General features: G+C 38.8%; 1 protein-coding gene across 3 annotated transcripts; it reads left to right on the top strand.

Moving 5' to 3' along the window:
* Nucleotides 1-8: 8 nt before the first annotated feature.
* LOC132263281 (cerebellar degeneration-related protein 2) lies at nt 9-21,642 on the top strand. Of its 3 annotated transcripts, none has more exons than XM_059762958.1 (8): nt 9-351; nt 15,004-15,116; nt 15,683-15,831; nt 15,892-16,090; nt 16,744-17,011; nt 17,260-17,359; nt 17,414-17,582; nt 20,207-21,642. In XM_059762958.1, the coding sequence occupies exons 1-8, from the start codon at nt 279-281 to the stop codon at nt 21,464-21,466; spliced, it is 2,331 nt and encodes a 776-aa protein (XP_059618941.1). In that variant the 5' UTR covers nt 9-278; the 3' UTR covers nt 21,467-21,642. The 3 variants fall into 3 exon arrangements, with proteins under 3 accessions (XP_059618941.1, XP_059618942.1, XP_059618940.1); XM_059762959.1 differs by lacking the exon at nt 9-351 and adding an exon at nt 6,544-7,423; XM_059762957.1 differs by lacking the exon at nt 9-351 and adding an exon at nt 11,747-12,743.
* Nucleotides 21,643-21,850: the final 208 nt, after the last annotated feature.

Below are 21,850 nucleotides of genomic sequence, written 5' to 3'. Positions count from 1 at the left end.
TCCAGAGATGACTTCATAGTCTCGTGACAATTGTTAGTGACGCTGAGTGTTTGTTAGTGATTTGACTGCATCAGAAATGCTCTGGACAAAGTATTAATTAATGTTTTTTTAATGACATAACCGTTAATGAACTGTTGCGGTGTAGTTTGAAAGTGAATTGTGTGTTCAACTCAATGTGCCAAAATACCTCCCAATCGATTAGTGTTTAATATATATGGTGTGAGGGAATTACCGCCTTATCGCAGTGCGTGGAGTTATCAGCGAGAATTGTACTCATCATGGCCTCGTACAATGAGTTACAATTCGATTGGTCAATGCTCTGCCAAGAATCTAAGAACTGGACTCTATCAGGTATGCTTTTTACACGCTTTTCTTTGCCACCTCCTTCACCACTTCTTGTGATTCTTGCGTACATTCATAACATGTATACCGGTTTGCCCGAACGTAATTCCATGCAATCACTACAAGGCAAGAATGAGAGAGAATACATTCAATAAGCGCGCATCCCATGCAAAATTGTTCAAATTGTTCGCTTTGTTGGATTATGATTATAGGAAAAAATATATAATCTTCATGTCTGATCGACCGGTAAATCTATAAGATTAACACTTACTTATTTCATGATGTTTAACGTTTTAAAGTTGTTGGACGGGAATTTCTAGGATAATATATGCATATTTTTGATTCTCATTTCATTCCTAAACTCCACTTATAAAATAATTGCTAGCTAAGTTACTCCGTATTAAATGAAATTTGTGAAATACTCACTATTTGTAGTATTTTCACCATAATTATCCTCATAATTTAAGCACGTTACTTCGAATGCTCTTTAAGAATCCTTGTCAAATAAAACTCAAAGCAAGACTCGAAGTTGAATAAAACACTTTGTGAAAAGAGTGTCACAAAAAACACGAATCTATCAATCGTTCCCTGCAGCAATACATAAAATGCCCAATATTGACATGTTATGCATGCACGCCTCTTGAATGGCGTGTGCGTTTTGGTGGAAAATAAGTGGAGTCTCTAAGAAGTTGTGCGAAGGCGTCCATCGGTGCAGGTAAAAGGTGCAAACAGTGGTGTTCTTTATGTAGAGGCACAATTGGACAGCGATTGATTGTTTTATAAGTTTCATCGGCATTATAGTTTCTAATGGTTCAAATGGAAAATGTACTTGCTGCAATTAATAGCATTACAGAATCGATACAAAAGTATGCTAGCTATTTCCCACATATACACTCGTGAGTGATTTTGGTTATTAATTTCACCTTCGAATCCGCACCTGTACGCTTTACCTGAATCTCTTGCCACTTCGCTCTTGCTCTTCTGTTTCTGTCTGTGTTTTTCTCTTATTTCGCAAAATAAAAATTCTTTCATCTCGATTTCTTTTGGCTCGCCAGTATTAATGCAAATTGTCGATGAGGAAAGCAGACGAGGAGGAAACCGTCTCGCAAAAATTACAACATTTCACGAACTTCATGTGTAAGAGTGCGGCTGTTTTTCGGCCTGATGGCCTCTTCGTGTGTGCTTTCTTTCCATCGAAAAAGTGTTTTTAAACTCTTTTGAGCCCAATCATCATCTGTCATTCCCAGACATGTTCACCATTAGGACAGAAATATTGCCCATCCACATTAAAAGACGGTGCAAATTGCCTGGCGAAATGGCGTTCTTTGCCGGTGATTTGTGCGAAAAAGACTGGCAATATTCATTACACCTATTTCGAACGGTAGATGGTGATGTCATCCATCATCCACTGAAGAATACTTTCAATCACATTGTTCAAATATTGGACAATTAACATCTTCACTTACTTCATCCGCTCACGATTGCGGCAACTTTCGTTGCCGCATTTCTATTTTTAATGTCCACAAGTGATGGGATTTTTATTGAATTCTCAAATATCATTGTACTCGATTTCCATTTTGTTCTTTGATCCCCTTCACACCAAGAGTGCGATGACAAATTGTTTATAAATACACAAATAGCATCACACAATTTCCGTCACGATACTTTATTTAGATGCATCAATTAAAGCCAAGTAATTTCTCCGTTCTTGATAGCAACATACCAACTGCCCTGGTTCACACAGACCGCTGAAGTACAGAGTGAATCTCCACTTTATTTGATTGGCAATTTTGCTGTGCCACAGATGAGGAAGACATGCAATCACTTATTATATTTCCGTCCTGATTGAATATTGGGTTATTTCAATTTTCCATCGCCTGCATTTCATATCTTATGAAATTCTGTGTTCTACTGAAGATCATCATAAATTAATTTGCAATAAATTATATCAAGATTTATCTAACATGTTTTCAATATAGTTCAGCAGTTTCAGCAATTTAGAATGTTCTTAAACGATCCAATAATTTTCAAAAACATCTTCCTTTTCGCATTCCATATTTCACGCAGAAGACAGACCCGTGAAAAGAATTGATTGAAGTTTTAATGTGCTTGCATTTGCCATACTTGAACCAGTGAAGATGATGGTGAAAAAAAACCCATTGTGAATTTTATGTTGCATAGAGAATCTTGTCCATCATGCTGGACGATTTATTGCCTTCCTGCATACTTTATACGTGATTATGATTTACGTTGAATTCACCTGCTCAAAGAGGTAGCCAGCATATTGACTTATTTGAATATGCCACACTATGTTAAGCACCTTGCAAAAACCATCGCTTATAAAGTTTTCAAGCCTTTCCCCACACACATAAACACACCACTTCGCCATCAGTTGCTGCAACTCCGAGTGAATTGATGAATTTGTAAAATATATTTTGAAACGACAGAAAAATATACAATACACACACTTGAGAATGCGTATTTCCTCACTGTTATTTATTTATTTTCATAAATCAGTCATTTTGGAGTCTCTCTTCCATGCGTTGCTCAAAAGGTATGACTTGAGGAAACATTTGGGAGGCATTAAAGAGGCCTTTTAGCGTGATTGGAAATTTACAACACCCAAAATAGGGCTCACTTCCCCCGAAAAAACATTTATATTGCGTTTCACTTCCGGACCGCTACAAGGGTGACTCTCACGCTTGCATTTGAGATCAGCGGTAAATATGTCGATGGGTGTTTAATTCAAACTTGAGGATATTGAAAAGCAAATAAGTCTGTGGTTTTAGGACGAAATAACACACAGAGAGTAATAGGACTTCGCAGTAGGAGGGGCATGGAAATAGGCGTGGTTTTGAGGAAATTAAAATCACAGTTTGAAAGAGACTTTTGACTGAGTGAAAGAGACTCCGCCACAAATCTGCATTCCAAGTGAGTTGGATTGCCAATTTGTTCGATAGACAATCGATGCATCTTGAACTTCCGGTTGGAATTTAAGGCGGAGCTTCGCGAGGCGAAATGGGGTCAATCGACTTGAACAATAGACGATCAATAATGTCAATCAAGCATAACTCCACTCTTGAGAGATTTCCATCTCTGATCCAGACATCAAATTGCCATTTTCATCTTAACTGCCACACCATCAACCCTAATTTCTTCATTCACTGCACCGTTTATCCCATATTTCGTGCGAATGTGAGCCTCAAGCGTGAAGACGCCAAAGGAAAAACAACTCCAACACACAATATTTCACCAATTCCACGCTGATGATATTGACTTATTGCTGTTGGGCAATAATTACACACGTATGAGCCAACTTTTGCAAGTCAATGAGCGGCGGAGAAAAAGGCTGACAGTGTGAATGGTAAGAAAGGTCACAGAAATTCTTTAATTGCTACTTCAATCACTAACAATTTAACTCTCAGTAAATCACATTTCATTGAGCATCATCGAGAGTGTCGAAAATGTGCACACCTTTGCGGTTTATGTGATTTATGGCTTGAATAAGCGCTCTTTGAGCCCTTTGAGAACTATGGATTTCCACTGTGGCGCGCCAATTTCCACACTCATTTCCGCAGAAAATTGCCAATAGATTTAATGTAAACATTTGTAATTCAATATAAATTCAAAATACGCACATTCTTTAAATTGCTAATATGAAAATATAGACAGTAAGTACGCGAGGAATAAGTTGATTTTCTTGTTCAGAAAGTATTTTGCATATATGCAATTTTCTTGTGAAATTCCTATAATTATCGTACATAGAAAAATTAAACGTCCATTGCATTCTGATTAATTTATTTAAAATTTCTCTTTCATACACATTTGAAACATTGAATTATTTGCATTTGAACACAATCAATACAGTTTCCCATGTTTTTTCTATCTTATCAGAGTTTCTGTCCATAAACAACCTTCTCAACAAATTGTTATGGGCTCGAAATTAATTTTATTAGCATACCTTCCATCACCACACCTAATTTACGAGCTGTTAATGCGACAGTCAAATAATAAACATTCTACAATGCTTTCCTAGCGCACCTTCTCCCAATCTCCGTTGGTGATGGTTCTGCAATTTACTCTTCATGAGCCAAATTCAATGGCACTGAGATTTCCCAGAGTCATCTTGAGAAGTGCCACTCAAGCCGAATAATAAAGTGAATAAATATGTGCATCTGCTAAATGGAAAGGTGAAAATTTGTTAGATTTACTTTCATTTCTTCTTTCTCTCTCTATCCATTCTCTCGTGAGCTTTGGTGGAAAGCCAACACGATGCATTCTGTCGTGTGGCACCATTGATAAAATCTCGCAGGTGCATTTCTATTCACGTCCCAAACACCAGATGTATATATTTTTATATATGCAAAAAATATGCATCTCTCATATGATTAGAGATTGGAGAGATTGTTCACTCCGAGATATTCAATTCCAATTAAAGCACGATTAAATCTGTGCATCATTCACATTTCCAATCGAAAATTTCAATATTAATGGCGTCAAGACAGTAATTTCTGTGGAAATCCATCTCATAGAATCCCAAACATGAGGAAATGTTATGCAAAAGCCATAACAATTAATATAAAATGAAGATGCTGTCCCAATCTCTCCATCCCAAAGACTTCTTCCTTTCCATTTCCAGATGGGGATTCACAATTACAATAATTACTCTATGAGAGAATTTCACAACGTCTCACTTTTGTTATAGTTTTTCAGTTTCTTTTTGAGTTTCGCACAAAAAAAGCGTATAATAGAAGGTATCGAATACTTCTACTCTCTATCTCGCCTAATTCACTGATTATCATCTCCTTGATATCAATTAACAACTAACAATAGCTCTCGGGCAAGGCGTGAAAAATTCACTTCACTTTGGAGTGTTTTTCACGTAACCAACTATCAAATTTCCATGGCATGGAGAATCTGGGCTGTGGGAATATGTTATCACTCTATTTACACTTGATTTTGAGATTGTAATAGTTGAATAAATGGTGGAAGTGCACTTTCTTTGTGGGCAATTTGGGATTTTCGTCCGATAAAACTGTTATAGAGAAGTTGTACGCACATTCTCCTTATCGTGCCAAGAGTTTTTTGCCCCAACGTAACGTGTAATTGAAATTACCACTCTCGCAGAGAGTTACCTCTATTTAGCCGCTAGGCCTCTGTGGTGAACCATAAAAATCACCCAACGTTCAGCCCATTGCAAATCGGAAGTGAATTGTGCAGAGGATGGAAAAGTAGTGGCAATCCTGCAAAAAGTCAAACCCCTTGAGGTCTATTGGCCAACATAACTCCACTGCAAGTCGCGCACAAGAAGTCGCACTGCTATCGTCTTTTGTGATCTGTTTTTGCCCAAGTCACATCGACATTTCGCCGAGCGGGCATTCAAAATATTTTACATCACATCGCGACCTGCCAAATGTGAATTTAATGGCATTTAGAGTGAAAATTGGCAAGCTCTATTTGTTTTCTCTGCTCTTTTTTTGCTGTCCCGTGTGTGATCTCGTCTTGGGTTCAGCGTGTTATGTCGATGGAGGTGTGGTTCAGTCCTCATGTTCGATGCAATCTCTCATTTGTACACGCTTTTTCGTCAACATCACGAGCGGCACACTAATTTACCCCACAACTCAATACACTGAATGAATAATGCAAAAAAGGCCTCAATTCTGGCAATAACATTGAGATCCTCTCGTAAAGACGGCGCAAATAATTTCCCGACTTTCACACAAGACGCATTTTCACTTGCATATCTTTATGATAGTATTTCATCTTATATTTAACTAGATTCTGGAGGAACAGATTTGTTTGACTGATAAAAAACCCCTGAGTGAATTGGACATTCGAAATGATAGAATTGATAGATTTAATAGAGAATCCTGAATATTATAAATCTATGCACTTATCATCTGTTTTCCCCTGATTTGCTTTGTTTTTTTATGTTTTGGAGGCGCAGGCGTTATGGCATTTTCTCCATCTCGAAGATTTGCTACGTTGTGAAAATTCACAACACAATTTACTTGCCTTTGTCCGTGAATTATTTAGCCTCATGTCGATAGGACAATTTGAAAGAGGGGGACTTTCTTGTAAAATTATAATAGTAAACGACCAGTTTCCATGCCAGACAGTATCGATTTTTCCTGGCGCGCATATGGAAAAGGGGTTGTTTCGTGCTCTGCTCGTGAGTTTTTCTCCCCTCTTCGAGGGTCGTGACAGTGCATTGCCAGGCTTCAGTCTATTTTAGTTGTTCCCAAGCATCTTTCACATCGATTGCAACGACAAAGAGGCAGGGAATTGTGCTCAGAGAGTGAAAAATTGGCCAAGAAATGGTTCATAATTGAGGTGTTTGAGTGACCACGGAGACTTCTCACCCAATTTGCCGCATCAGAATTCACCTGGATAATGTGAAAAAGAGTGTGACCTTCAGTGGAACGGGAGGAGCACGCAAAAAGCACAATAAAATACACGGTTTTTTCATCTCTGATACTTTAGTTAGCAGAGGGGTTCAATTTGAGCCACATAAGAGTATTATTAGCCTTCGTGTAAGAAAAAAACGTACATATATTTTCAAGAGTTTCATTGCGAACGAGGCGATTCTGTCCGAGAATTAATTTGTGTACAGTCAACGTGAGTAACTCGTTTCTCAGAGGTAGATTTTTCGAGTAAGAGGAAAAAGTCGATAGTGCCTCTTGTTTAAGACACTGATAAGACGAGTAGTTTCTCAATAAAGTGCTCACGAATCATGTCTCAGTGAAAGTGACAAGGTGCCAAATATGGATGTTGATTTATCGTGTTAATTTCCACCGTATTTTGCCACCAATATTGAAGTGAGACGCCTGAAAACAATCTCTCTCAAGCGACAAGTTAAGAGTATTAAGAAGCACGGCACCGGAAGTGAATAAAGCTCTCTTATCACAGTGAATATTTGAATACAAAGAGGCGTGACCTTAACCGGTAGAACAAATCCCAACATCCTCTTAATCTTGGCGGCATCTGGGTCGCAAGTGCAGATCGACAATGAATGCATTCAGAGAGCCACTTGAAGGTCCATCGGTTGCCGAGGATGAATGCCCTCGTCACATGCTGGACGGTATGTAATGGTCCACAGATTACCACCCATATCGACGAGGAAGTTCATGAATATATAATACGCATTTGGAATAATGAGCTCACCACCTTGAATTTCCAATCCACTCGAATTCGAATGCACATCCATCTATCATGGTTTTTCCTCCTGGCATACCATTGGCGAAGATGCAAGGTCATGGGACTGGAGAATGCCTGGCCATGTGCCAAAATTACTATTGGCTAGAGAGAGATGAAGATTGTGATGCTGTCTGGAAAATTCGGGATATAATGTGAAGTGCAGCATCTCGTGTGGAAATATTGCGCAATTGCTGTAATATTCTGTCTTTAAATTACGCGTAAAATTGCGATTTTCGCTCACAATCCTTGATTTTTTTTTTGACAATAATAATCAATATCGAAAACCATTGAAAAAATGCCAACTTGCTTCAATATTTAATCCGCAACAACAACAAAGTAGTTGTATATAAAATGCTCATAAATCTCTTCGCTGATGTGATCGATTTCCACTTTTTGCTCTTGCACATTGAGAGAAATTGATGTGATTATTCCAAAGTAAATATTCACACACTTCACGCATATTAAATAACACTTTTTCCTGTGATTCAACATGAGAAACCACTTTCTTGATAGCCAGCGACCTTCGTCATTTTCTATATCAAGATCAAGACGACCACCTTTGACGTGGTCTGACCATATCTTATCGCACCCATGATGATTTCTTACCACTTATCTTCCAACCATCACTTTATCCATGTCATTTGAGTAATTATTTACTTTTTGCACGGTTGCAAGTTATGTTTGCTTTTTGCGCCACCGAACAATCAAGATTGATAGGTTTTCTGCAGCGGAGGTTCGTGGATGCTTAATTAATTCGTTAGTTCACTCCTGCGGTGAGTCTGTGTGAATTTCAAAGGTGTTTCACGCTGATTTTATATGAGGAATACATATAATGAATGTATTCAGACGATTCAGACAAATTGACCGGATTGAGCTGAACTTTGAAACCACAAGTCTTTTGCTATTGTTTCGCTGTGCATTTCGTCAAGGAAGGTGCTAAAATGTTCAAAGGTCTTTCGAAACCCAACCAGTCAACATTATCTGAATGAAATGTGAGCCTGTGAAGAGCAATTAATTACCGCTAAACAGCAGTCAATGCCTAGTGTGGAAAAAGTCATCTATTTGTCTTGCATTGTATATTTACCAAAGTGGGAAACACACAAATTATATACATATGATAAAAATTGTTGAGTAAATTCTCATTTGGCGTTTCTCAAGTGTAATGACTAGTCACTGGCAATAGAGAACTTTGGGACGAGTTGAAGGGAATGAAATTTTGTGAAATAGTAAATTAAATGTTTTGTTATTTAATTGCCGAGGAGATTTTAATTAAGAGAGCAGAGATTTTTTTTCATTAAAAATTCAAATTGGGTTGATGTTTCTCTTTTCTTTCCTTAATAACTCACCGTGTGGAAAGCACGAGGTGGAACAATTGAGATGAAACGTGTTTTTCTTGCCCAATTACTTCATTCACTATTTTACTCTGGAGGATTTACCACGAAATCGCTCCTTCTGAGTACATCTCTGCGCTGGACTCGTCTGCGAATGAGTCAAGACAGCATGACTTCACGTAACTCGATAGCACAAAATGTGTTGAAAACAGTACAGCAAAAAAGAACATGCTTGAAGACCATGGCTAGAAAAAGTTTAGGAGAATTGATGCTAATGCTGAAATTGACGTGGAATTTGAGCTTTTATTTGAAACAAGCCTCTTTAACCCGCCCGAAGCCCTTTAAATCCATCTTTCACTCCATTCTTCATAGCCGCATTCCCTCGTGCATGAGCCATTATGCAAAAAGGGGCACAGAAAGGTGAGAGAAGCCTTCGATGAGAGAAAGAGTATTAAAAGGGTCAAATGTTTGAAGCACAAACCACCCACCAATAAGTGAATGGGCAGTTCGTCCATTGTGCAGAGAAATTCCGCAAAAATCTATTAATAATCCTATTGAGCCCATGGTGAATGGGATTCCAAAGTGAGTGGAGTGGAGATGAATTGATCATAAAACTCTCAGTTTGCATATGAAATGAATCTCGGGACACTCGGAAATCCTTCTATTTTATTGAGCCTTATGTCTGTCCTTAAGCGTATTACCGTTTATCCATGAACCCAACATTGTGAGATACATTCGAGAGCTGCGACTGAAACAATGCAAGCGCGACACTTTGAAATTTGCTCACATATTGTTGGCTGCATCACCTGTGATCGTAAATGAGTTTCGCGATATTACAATATTCCGTAATATATGCGGAGAAAAAGTACTTATGAATGTATATTACTATTTATGAAGCATAAATATGGCCGAAATAGCAAATGAGAAAATACGACAGTGGATGATGCACGCGACTGTGTTGAAGAAAAGTTGAATGCAGGTGTCCCAAAAATTGCCCCAGCGAGTGATCCACTGCTCTACTTAGGCATTTACTTGATCATGATCAAATGTATCAATTCTGCAATTATATCTTTTTATTGCCTTGGCAAAAAGAGAGCTCTTTATATCATCTTAGCATGAATTGTTTCACCGTGTCTGTGAAATGTGCATAAATTGCAAAATTGCGATCTTTCTCCCCAATATACCCATATTTTCACGTGGCCCCAAGACAGCAAACTGTGAGGCGTGAAAGGTGTTTGTAATTCTAATTAAGGAGAACTTTTTAGCGTCACTCTGAGCAATTCCTGTCTCTCTCTCTTTGCTTTATTGTAGTGAAAAACGTGATAGTGCAAAGTGATGAGAAATTTTGCAAAGAGAAATGATAATTTCTCCGCCAAGAGACAATCTTATTGTCAAATGAATGCGGAGGAGAGATTAATGGCGAATTTTTGCATACTAGTCCCTCTTAATCATACTTAGCTCAAGACATCACTCACACCAGTCATTTAACTAAACATTCATATCACTTTAATTGACTTTCTTTTGGGTGCCACACAATATATTGCTTATTTTACTAGGTTGTTGGCGTGCTTCTTTTTCCATCCATTCATTTAATGTCCATTCCGTGCTCTTCTTCTTGCCGCGGCGTGAAGCACAAGAGAGGCAAAATATTGTGTGTTACACATTTGCAAGTCTAATAAATTTAGTTCTCTCCATAGAATTTTATATTTAATTTCACAGTGGGTGAAAAAGTGTAGGGAATTATCTTCTCGTTACAAGGAAATTGCTATTGAATTTTATTGGCGCCCAGGTGAGGTTTGAATGAAAGGGAAAAGAAAAGAAAAAAAATCACCACAATGAGGGCTCATGTGAAGAATCAAAAATCACGTAGAAATTGGTACAAAAACTCCAAGATGTTTTGTCCATCTGTGGGAATATAATATTCGAATATTTTTTCTCCATCTCAGACAAATATGATTTGTTAATTTGCAGATGAAGAAAAATGAACTTGTCAGCTTCCGGTGAAGGTTATCTCATTAATAATAATTTTATTATTATTGCAATTCCATCGCAATGTTAACCCATTTGCTGGAGGTGGGAAAAGGGAAAGTTTTCGGAATTTTCCTGTCATGTGAAAAATGTGTGTCTCTTGTTGGAAAAGTATGAGCAATAAATTCATCACAATATCTCGCATGACACAAGTCCACTTTTCCATCTTAAGAGAAATTATATTCATGAGATGAGAAAATTGATTCAGTTTTCCAATTACATCGACCTTCTTTGGGTGCAATTTCAGTGGCTAATTAAGTGGAATCAAAATAAAATCCCATCTCTCAAAGTGAATTCATTAAATAGTCATAAATCTTAAAGTTCAGCTTTGTTAATGGTAATTCAAAAAATAACATTACTGAAAATTGCACACGAAACCTGTGTAGGAATTTGAATGGGTTAACAAATTGCTTTATTGCCATCTTACACATATATTTTTTTCCAACCGTCGCTGCGAATGAAGAAATTTGTCACTTTTTAGACGTTATCTGCCGAAAATTGTGGAGAAATTTCACTCCCCAGGTTAATGAAGGCTAATCGATTTAAGTGTTCGCAAAAGGCAAATTGGAAGTAGCCAAAAATCACAAGAAATTGATGAATAGTTTTCGGGGCATTGCTGTTCTTATGCCCATCTCGCGTTTTTCAATGTAATTCCCCCGTATATTGGGCGCAAATGAAGATTCATTGCACTCTCTTGGCATTACGTATGAACTCTTTTTCCTCACCACCAATTCATTGTGTACAATTTTATAATACTATTTGTGGTATTCACCTGCGTATATCGGTGTTGGCGAGAGAGCTGTGTTGGGCATTACTTACTTGGCTGGCACGAAAATACCTCAGTTGTCGGTTTGACTTCGAACGAGCTAAATCGTGCGATTGCTTCTGGTCGACACTCGATTCCTGGCTAGCCAACAATATTCGTCATCATTTCCCTAGAATTCTAGGGAAGAACTCAGAAGTCTTCGCCTCTCGATTGCGCTGAATTTTAAGCAATCATGTGACTATTGTGAGAATTCGCGCACATTTAGAATTCTGGCGGTTTCTCAGAGTGTCCATCCTTAATACATTCAGCCATCGAGAGGCAATAGAGTAAATTGGACAAAGTGCTGGTGAAAAAGATGAATAAATTTCTCACCGTATAAAGTTAATTGTGTTGTAAGAAATTCTTCGTTCCAGTTGAATTATTAGGTGTTTTGTTTTATCTTAACGCGCCCCAAAAACCTCAAGAAATGCAATGATTCCCACTTTTTTCGGTCACACAAGGATTATCTCTAAAGCGATTTGACATTGTAGGAAAAATGTCAAATTGTCATCTTCAAATTAATAATATATTCACGATTATGTGCGCTTTTTATGTGGTATAAATTTCCATTGGATGACCGAAAGAGAGTCCAAGTGTAGCGGAAAAGGGAAAAGAATAGTAATTGTGGAGTGATAACAAGTGTATTTAGGAGTTGTTATGGTGAAGCGAAATTACCCGTTCAATGTGACCAGAGATAGTAATTTAATGTGTATCTTCACCAGTGGAAATTGGAGCTCGAAAATATACCATCAATTTCATATATTTATATATTGTCTCCCTCTCACTTGTGCCACAATTTCCAGTGATTGAAGAGTCAGTGTAAAAAAAAATGAAATTTCTGTGAGAAATGACTTCCAACAATGTGCCAAACGGTACGACGGCCAACATCATCAAGCCACCCAATCCGCCGTCCATCAATGGCAAGGCGCAGGAGGATGAGTCCTCCTGGGATGCCCAGTCGGCGGCCGCCTTCTCCAGACAGAACAGCATGGAGTGCTGGGACTACACCATCGAGCTGGAGTGCCTCCAAGGGCCCCAAGGTTCTCATCCACCTCAATTCCCACTGCATTCTGCACACCCAGGAAAATTACTCTCTTACAGTTATGCAATAAACCTCCACAGAGATGTTGTTCTCATCTCAAAACCATTCAATAGACCATGTTGCTATTTCTCCCTCATAATGAAAGCGCTGGGAATTTAAATTAAATACTTATCGATAGTGTTTTTTCCTTGCAAACTCAATTATCGTGTGAATGTCGTTGGTAAACGCATAAAACCTAAATTGCCAATCATTGGGTAAGGCTTAGAGGTCTCTCTTGAAATGTTCAGAAAATTTCAGAATCCTGAAACTTAATCAATGTGCAGAGCGATATCGAAAAAGAATTCTCGATCATTTTCAGAAAACATTGTTAGATTGTTCATGGCAAATTTCAAGTGGATTCTTCACTCATCCAAAAATCAATGATTGTTGATTTTATATGCAAAATGTGGTCTTTACGATAAAACAAATATTCTTTTTTGCTTTTCCACCTTGAAAATCGACTTCCATAGGATTTGCACACTGCCAAATATCACCCTGAATTTATTTATTTGTTCTATTATCTTTTCCGTGCAAATTTGTAAGTCAACACAACAGAAATCCTTAGCAATTCAATAAACCTTACTTTGTTGATTACAAAATAAAAAATCTTATCGTCATAAAGCACTTCTCAAAGCAATCAATAAGTCTCGATTGCCACATATTTGATTGACGTCTAAAAGTTAATAACTATGCTTACATCAAAAGCTGGCAAAGTGCGTTAATCTTGCGTAAAGCGACAAAATTATACCTATATGTATATAAAAAAAAACATGGTGCTACATAAAAAAAAATCAACCATTTCCGCTGATGAGGTAAAAATTTTGTCCACTCTAAAAGACTGAAGGAGATTCTCGCTCAGTGGAATTCAGTGAAGCGATCACTGATCGTATTTCTATTGATTTTTCTATTAATCTCTCTTTTCTCTTTGCACCTTATTTAGCTGTTCAAACTTATAATTTACGGGAGTGTTGGAGAAGCATGAAAAGAGATGTGTTAATAATGATGATTCAGCTCAATGACTCTTTTTTCGTCTTTCTCTCTCTCTCTGTCTCACTCTTGCTGTGCAAAATTTTCATGAGTTTTGTGTAAATAGTTTCAGAGGAAATTGTGTAATTAATTCACGTGTGTGATACTTTGAATTTTTGGAGCACATTTTCCTTGGAGATTTAGCCGGCCGTCCGGATTGTTTGAGGGTCAGAAGTCAATTGCCTCTGATGAGGAACTCGCGGAATGCGCATTTAATCTTACGGTCAAACTCTCGCGAATATTTTTGCCATTCACCTGGCAATGAAGAGAGAGGATCGGCGCCTCCACGCAGAATTGTGCGATCTTGGGATGATGCACATGTTACAATTGGAGATTGAGTGAAGATGGAAAGTCGCGAGTCATGCCGGGAATGCTCTTTTACTTTCCGGTATTGTGTCTGATCATTCCAGTCGGCAAATTGGATTCGTTAGTCAAATTCATAAGACGACTGATTTGGTGAAAGTTCTCTGGGTAAAATTACTTTTTGGCATTTTAGACATGAAGAATTGAGAGATTTGGCACTTTTTTGCGCGCCACCGGCTCAACCAGAATATCGCATCTCCACACTGTGGGAAATTCAATGGTGGTTTTGCAAAGAAAGGATTTTCATGATCAAGCAATTACCCAATTGGTAGGAGTAAAAAACCATAAACTCAGAGGGTGTCCGGCTAGGAAGCACAACGTGGGTTATAAAAGAAATGAAATCGTTAATCAATTTAGTTAATTGGCGGCTATATAGCTAAATGAATGTGTTTATTGTAATCAATTGGAACTCATTGTTATAATGTAACGGTATTTTAAAGAGTTTCGCGGTTTTAATTTGCAATTGATGGTGCTTTATTGCCCGGCAAGTGCACTTGAGGAAATTCGAAATTGCGCACAATTTCTCAAATATCGTCATGAGATTACGTCTTGGGGGCTGTTGAATAGCCGGAAAACCCTTAGACAGAAGTGGCACCCATCCATTAGGTGGATTTTAATTGAACATGTTTCACCTTTCATTTTTCCCTGCAAAAAAATCTCTTGTCCATTTACGTGGGTGAACAATCATGACTTGTTGAGTCGACATTCACCATACTTTAATAGGAATGTTTCACTCTCTCATGCCTTGCAAAAAGCGGCATAACCCTTGAGATATCTTACAAGTTGAAGTATTCATTCAGCAATTAATAGAGACAATCTCTAATCTGCAGATCTTCAACTGGCCGCCGAATTGGGAAAGACACTGCTGGAGAGAAATAAGGAATTGGAGAGTGACTTGCGGCAGCATCAGGCAATTATAAGTGACCAAGCGCAGGAGATTGAGGTAAGAAATTCATGTCACGTTTGTACATAGAAAAAGATCAATGACCATTGGACTGATGTGAGCCGTTAAAGTGTGTTTTGGAGCTAAAAATAATCGATTTTCACCATTTCGAGTCACATCCAACGAATTGTCTGCATTCTTGCTATAGACAAGTGGCAACAAACTCACACAAAATATCCACATCTTTTCGCGTTATTGTCGAGAACAATTGGCATAATAAGATTGATTGAAATCTACGATGAAAGAGCACGATATTGAGAGCTCGCGGAGCATTCTGCATTGTTATGAAATCTGGCGTCAGTCGAAAAGAGCTTGAATACAATGATCCATTTCTGTGATTATTTATGTTTTATTGTCTGATGGATTAATTAACAAAAACAGGCTACACCGAAAATTCTTCACGCCTCTTGACCGTTTCTCACTGAAAAATTTCTTGCACAATCACAATGTGAATTTCGCTGGGTTTTCACAAATTTGTCAAGAAGATGGCACAAAATTTCAGTCATGAGATGAATTTATAGGAGGTGGAATTCTTTCTCACCTTCCAAAATTTCGTTTCTTCGCAGTACTTGACCAAGCAAACGGCAGCTCTTCGTGAGGTGAACGACTCGCGTCTCCGGATGTATGAGAACATTGAAATCAGCATTTCGGACTTGGAGCGAGCAAATCATCGGCTAGTGATTGAGAATGCTGCGGACAAGAAGAACATTAAGACGTGAGTTATCGCCACTTGATTAGGATTTTCGGGCTTCCTAACTGAAATAATGGTTCCTAGATTGTCTCACACGGTGGAACACTTGGAGTCTCGATGCGATGAGCTGGTTAAGACAAATGAGGAGCTCAACCGAATAATTGCCATGGAGAGGCGGAAGAAGGAGCGCCAGGAAAACAGGGAGAATGGATGGAAAAATGGCTCTATAAAGTTGCTGAAGTCACCGCAGGAGAATCACGACAGTGAGCCTGAAGTTGAAGAGGTGGGTGCAAAAATCTTCCCACGACTGATTTTCTAAAACGAAAAACTGTCATGTGTAAATTTATTAATTTTCTCCTAAATGGCGCCGTTTTTATGTGTTAATAAGAAGAAAATGGTGCAGTCCTATGAATGTTTCTCTGTCTTTTTTTCCCAGAGAAAGAACACAATGCAAACAGCGCTCAAATATGCTTTTAAAAATCTATTATTCATTTTATTTAACAACACGTGGTGAGAGTTTATCTGAGTCAAGGCTGGATTGGGAATTTATAATGTGTGTAGTCTCATGAAAGTATCATGAAGTATTTCAGACACTTGAGAGAAGAATTCAAACAATTCGCCAAATTCGGAATAGTGTGTCGAATAAATGGCGAGTTAACAGCCCGCATCGCTAAGAACTACCCTAATTATGCTTGCAAATTGTTTCTCGTTCAGCATTTTGGGTGAAAAACACCCACACTGTGCTTTCCTCACTTTCGAAGTAAATATAATTTAATTTCTTGCGAATTAAACAATTTTTTCCGCCTTTGCATTGCTGAAATGCCTCTTATTTACCTAATCAACTCGAGGAAATTGTACAAGTGCAGTCGTGTGCATTTAATGTTGCTTTCTTCAAATGATATATATGTATTCCTGATGGACTTCCCTTTTCCTCAGGCCTCCAATAATGCTGCAAACAACACCACCCTGAATTCTTCAAATAACCATGAACACAGCGACTTGAGCAATCTTCCCGCCAGACTGCAGGATGTTGTTGATTTTCCAAGCAATGGAACAAATAGACCCAGTGCCAATTCCACAGAAGACAGCATTCACGAAAATGAGGAGCTGCTCAAGCTGATGACAGACTTGAATTCCACCAAGAAAGAGCTCTTCTGTGAACAGCAACGAAACTCCGAAATGGAGGAACAACTCATTCAAATCAGTAAATATGACACAGCTTTTTATTTAATTCTACGTCTGAAATTTATCTTGAATGTAATCCGAGAAGTCACTGCTCATTTCCTCATTGCCAAAACTCACATTATCTTATCAGATTTAATCTGCTGGTGACTGCAATTCTCAGAATATCACTTGAATCAGTGAAGTGAGCAGTGAGATTTTGAATCACAAAATTAGAGGGATATTGATACATTGTGATTTTATAGCAATATTCTTTTTCTTTGCCTCCAGTTCAGGAGAATCAGAGTCTGCAGGGACGATTGGCGAACATGAACACAAACGAAGAGATGAAGTCCATCCACGACGAACTGTCCATACTGGAGGAAGTTCGGTGAGTTACGCGCAAAATATCAATATTTCCTCAATTCTAATCGCATTTCTGCAGACAAGGCCAAATGTGCAGCCGATGCTTAAGAATGGTAGATGACAAGAGTATGCAGCACGACGATGACGATGGATTGATGGGCGTTGATACTGAAGATGACGGTCGGAGCTTGATCGAGCTCATAAGCTCACAAAAGAGTGATCACGCGTATCGTCCTCCACCCACAAAGGTAATCTATCCATCAATTCAGTCTCTCTTCTTGCCCATTTCCACCCGCTTCTCTTCCAATTCTCTCATCCCGTCCTCATGGAGATGGGCTTTCTTCGCAACAGTTGACAATATTGTTGTGATTAACTGTGGTGTTGTTTGTGCTGCGTTCTTTACCACTCACATAATCTTCTCTGTGTGCGGATCTTTTCGTGAGATATTTCTCGAGTATTAAATCATCAAAATTATACCATTCAGTCATTCGTGTTGGCAAACCTTAGAAAGTGACTCAGAAATTAAGGCACAATCAATCAACATGATAAGTGATTCCAAAAGCGCGGTTTCACTTTTTGTGAACCGTATGAATTATTTTGTCTTTCATTCACCTCATCCACATTTTGTATCAATCCACGCAAATTGGAATTTCAAAGTCAGCACTAATGAATGTTTATACTGAAATCTCTTATCTTGTCTCTAATGCCGAATTGCCATAGAGTCCGCCAAATTATGTTGTCTTTGACTGAATCAATTCAATGATTTCGTGAAGAAATTTCCAATTCATTCAGATATTTCACGAAAAGTCCGCACAAATTCAGTTCACCACGTCACACAGTAATGCCTCTCCATCCGAAAAATTTCTCACATGCATTTTACACAATTTATTTAATTACTCCTCCACCTCTTTCTTTTCTCTCTTTCTGTCTTGTTTTTTAGGACGAAAATCACGCTTTTATCACGCAAATTTTCCGTGGCTTCAAATTCATGTTTTACATATTGCTTGTTCGAGTACTTTTCATTTCTCCCCGATAAACTCATTTAATAATAACTTCTGCACAAGTGAGCACGTGAAAATGGGCTACAACGGTCTTATTGGTTTATCTTTGGTTTCATAATGGCTATTTTCACTATTTTTACCTTTATCTGTTTTTTTTGCGAAATGCGCAATGTTGAAAAGAAGAAAAAAAATTCATGTCAATACCTTTCTGTTATGGATTCACAGAAACACTCTGTAAGTGATTTTTCATTTTCTATCCATGGATTTCTTATCTCGATTAGACTTACCATTTGGGGGAAAGTTGATAATGTAACCCGTATGAGTAGTGAAATGAACATTAACACATAAGAATGGGAGGAGAATTTGCGATAGTTGAGCAATTGAGACATAATGATTAGCAAGACATCAAAATTAACCATCTAATCTGCATGTCTTTTTGTGGTTGGGCGTTTTTTGCATCGATATAAATATGTGTGAATTGTGTAATATGCATTAACCCCATAAACACACACCTCCTGATTGTCTTTCTATCGAACTGTTAGTGTTGCAAAAACGATGAAACATATGGTTAAACTTGTGTTTGTTTTCTTGTTTTTCTAGAAAATTCAACACAATTTCAGTATGATTTTTTTCTTTCATGATATTATTTTTTATAGGCGAGTTGTTCGATTTGTGAGCACCTGACAAAATATCTGCATGAATTGCCAGTGTCTTTAGTTTCTTTATTGCTTGAGTTGTGGCTACATTTTAGGAGTTTAGCTTTTTTCCGATGGATCCTAAAGATTGTTCAGTGGCCAGCACTCCTCATTTACCGTATGATCAGTTTGCCCAATTACGACAATTTTGATTTTATGTAAAACACAAAAAAAGACAGCATTGTTTTGATATGAGGAATGATAATTGTGAGGAAAATCTATTGGAATTGTCTAACAATTCACGTTTGAAAAGTTGAGTACCTTTTGACAAAATTACCAGCATATTACGAGTTATTTATATAATTTCATAATTAATTTGTTTTTTTAATGTGCCAAATTAAATACTATTTATTTCATACTTCCACTAATATTAATAGGATTATGTAAGGAAGAATTATGGTCTTTTCTCTGAGGTGTAAGCGATACTATATGAAAGTCAAATTAAACCCTGCGTGAGGTAAGAGGAGACAGTTAAGAGATCTACCTTGCCTTACTCATGGTTGAAAAGACAGTGCCAAATTTGCTACTACATATTTATTTTTAAGGATTTGACCTAAAGATTATTCACTTAATTTCTAGTAGTCTATTCACTTTGAAAAATACAGAGATAAGACACAGATCAAGATTGTGATATTTTTTATACGATATGGAATAACAACTTAGAATTTAATATCCTCTTGAGGAAGTGAGAAAAAATCGTTGTACAAATGTTTGAGGACAACAAATATGTTACATAAAATAAATGAAAAGATAGTTAAATGTTCTGTTTTATTGCATGTCTGTTATTTCTGTTTTTTTTTTATTTACCACTCTTAAGATTTGTTTGTACATAGACTTTAAGTTCTAAGCCTCGTCTCTGAATGTCTCGCTCACCGCGACGACACAATAATAGCTCTTGCACAGCAATTTCTAGACTCAATTTACAACAGTCCTGTTCCCAAACCCCCTCTAAAACCATCCTAGAGTGTGACTTAGTGGTGCTGACGTGGAGAAGATTTGCATGCAATCTGCACGGGCGAATCCTGCGACGATCCTGGGTTTGTTGTGTGCCCATGATGAATTCTAACCAGAGTGACTAATTCTATCCCCTTTGTTGATGTGCCTGCCCAATGCCTCACCACCAACTGAAGATCGACTAGAGTGTGTCTTTAATGGTATTGCAATGTGTTCTTGCAGGATGTTCCCAAGCCAGATAGTTTGGATTTGGCAACGGCTCCCGTTGCCAATCCCTACCGAGTGCTCGTGGAGCACTATGAGGCCCTAATGGAGGAGAAGAAGCGACGCAGTCAAGCTCTAGGGTTGGCAGAGGATGGTCACATGTCCGGTGACTTTAGCTCCATTCACACCAAGGACACCGACGAGGAGAGCGCAACTGGCAGGCGAGCCATTCAGGTGGACAGTGGGAAGAGCACTGGCGCCAGGAGGAAGACCACTGTGCGCACTCCCACGGACTTTTCTGAAACGGAGACCACGAGTTCCGGTTACTCTGATGAGACCAGCAACAAGGGCACGCAGACTGAAGAGCGGGCAGGATCCTTCCTCTGCACCATTGCCGATGGCGAAGACTGCAAGTTCAGCATATATGACGACGCGAGCCTCATAGGTTCGCGCTTCCGCAACAGACCCGAGTATCGGGAGCTGTTCAAGGAGATCTTCGCGGTGCTGAAGAAGGCGGCCGAGAACCGAGATGAAGGTGACAAACTGCCCCTGCTCGATGACACCCATCCGGCATCGGATGTGAAAGTTCCGCCCGTAACTCCGGCTACGGAAGACCTTCCTGAGATCCAGGACGATGCCATCAGCGTGACGTCATCCATGGTGTCCGAGCAGTCCGTGGCGATGTCTGAGTGCATCACGAAGACGGAGCGGAGGAAGATTGAACAGCAGAAGAAGCACTGCAACCAGGAGAACAAGCCGCCAGTTGGACAGATCGTGGAGGACGGTCGCGTCCTGACGCCATACAAGCGCCAACCGCTCGAGTATCTCTCCGTGAGTGTGAATGTGAAGAAGAAGCACCGCAAGAACCGACGCAACCATGCCATAGACCGATCGGACTCCCCAGCGGGTTTGCCCTCACCGCCAAAGGTCTTCTACGCCACGGGCAGTGGGCGGAAGAGGCGCGACATGCGTCCCGTCGATCTCACCCAGCTCAGTCCCAGTGGATTCGAGTGGCCTGGCAGGCAGTCGGGCAGCCGGGCTGTGTCACAGTCACCATCCACACCTTCGACGGCAAACACTAGCCGCGAACTGGACACGAGCGCCATGGAGTTCCGCCCCAGCACAGCTTCTCAGGATCTGCAAAAGCTAAAGAAGCTAGATCTATCATATGCTGAGGTTCTCCGACGAGCTGATAGTTGCCAACACAAGCACTGGCGCAAGAATCAAAATCAGCATCACAATTCCGGACATCGGCATCATCAGCAGTCCAGACGCTAAACATTCCCTGCCATTCTGGCTCAAGTGACCCCTTTTCCCCTATCTTTCAGTCGCTCTTATAAAATGAATGGAAATTGTATTAGAAAAAGTTACTAAAATATCCAACCAAATCCTTTGTACCATATTTTCTCAGCGTCTGCAGATTCAGTAATAAAAAATCAGATTCAATATCAAAAGTTTGTTCAATTTCTCCGAGAGTTTTTTTTTTATTTCATATAAAACCAAGGAAAAAAAATTCGCAAAATACTATGAAATTACGAGGTAAGAATTCTTCGATGTATATTTTGATGGACTATCACCATCATCACCATCAACCTTAATAGACTTGGTAAAAGGATGATAAGTGAGAGTCAGAGATCAAAAGTCAGACTCTGAACTATTCGA

The sequence above is a fragment of the Phlebotomus argentipes genome, unplaced genomic scaffold, assembly GCF_947086385.1.
Source record: "Phlebotomus argentipes unplaced genomic scaffold, Phlebotomus argentipes genome assembly contig_15, whole genome shotgun sequence".
Taxonomy (NCBI): domain Eukaryota; kingdom Metazoa; phylum Arthropoda; class Insecta; order Diptera; family Psychodidae; genus Phlebotomus; species Phlebotomus argentipes.
The sequence above is the reverse complement of the archived record's forward strand: the minus strand, read 5'-3'. Positions and strand labels throughout refer to the sequence as shown.

Excerpts from the sequence above, each read along its gene's own strand:
- LOC132263281 (XM_059762957.1), top strand. The coding sequence starts at position 12,551 with ATGACTTCCAACAATGTGCCAAACGGTACGACGGCCAACATCATCAAG. Across the intron at positions 12,744-15,003 it reads GTGCCTCCAAGGGCCCCAAG|ATCTTCAACTGGCCGCCGAA; the intron begins GTTCTCATCCAC and ends TCTAATCTGCAG. Across the intron at positions 17,583-20,206 it reads ATCGTCCTCCACCCACAAAG|GATGTTCCCAAGCCAGATAG; the intron begins GTAATCTATCCA and ends GTGTTCTTGCAG.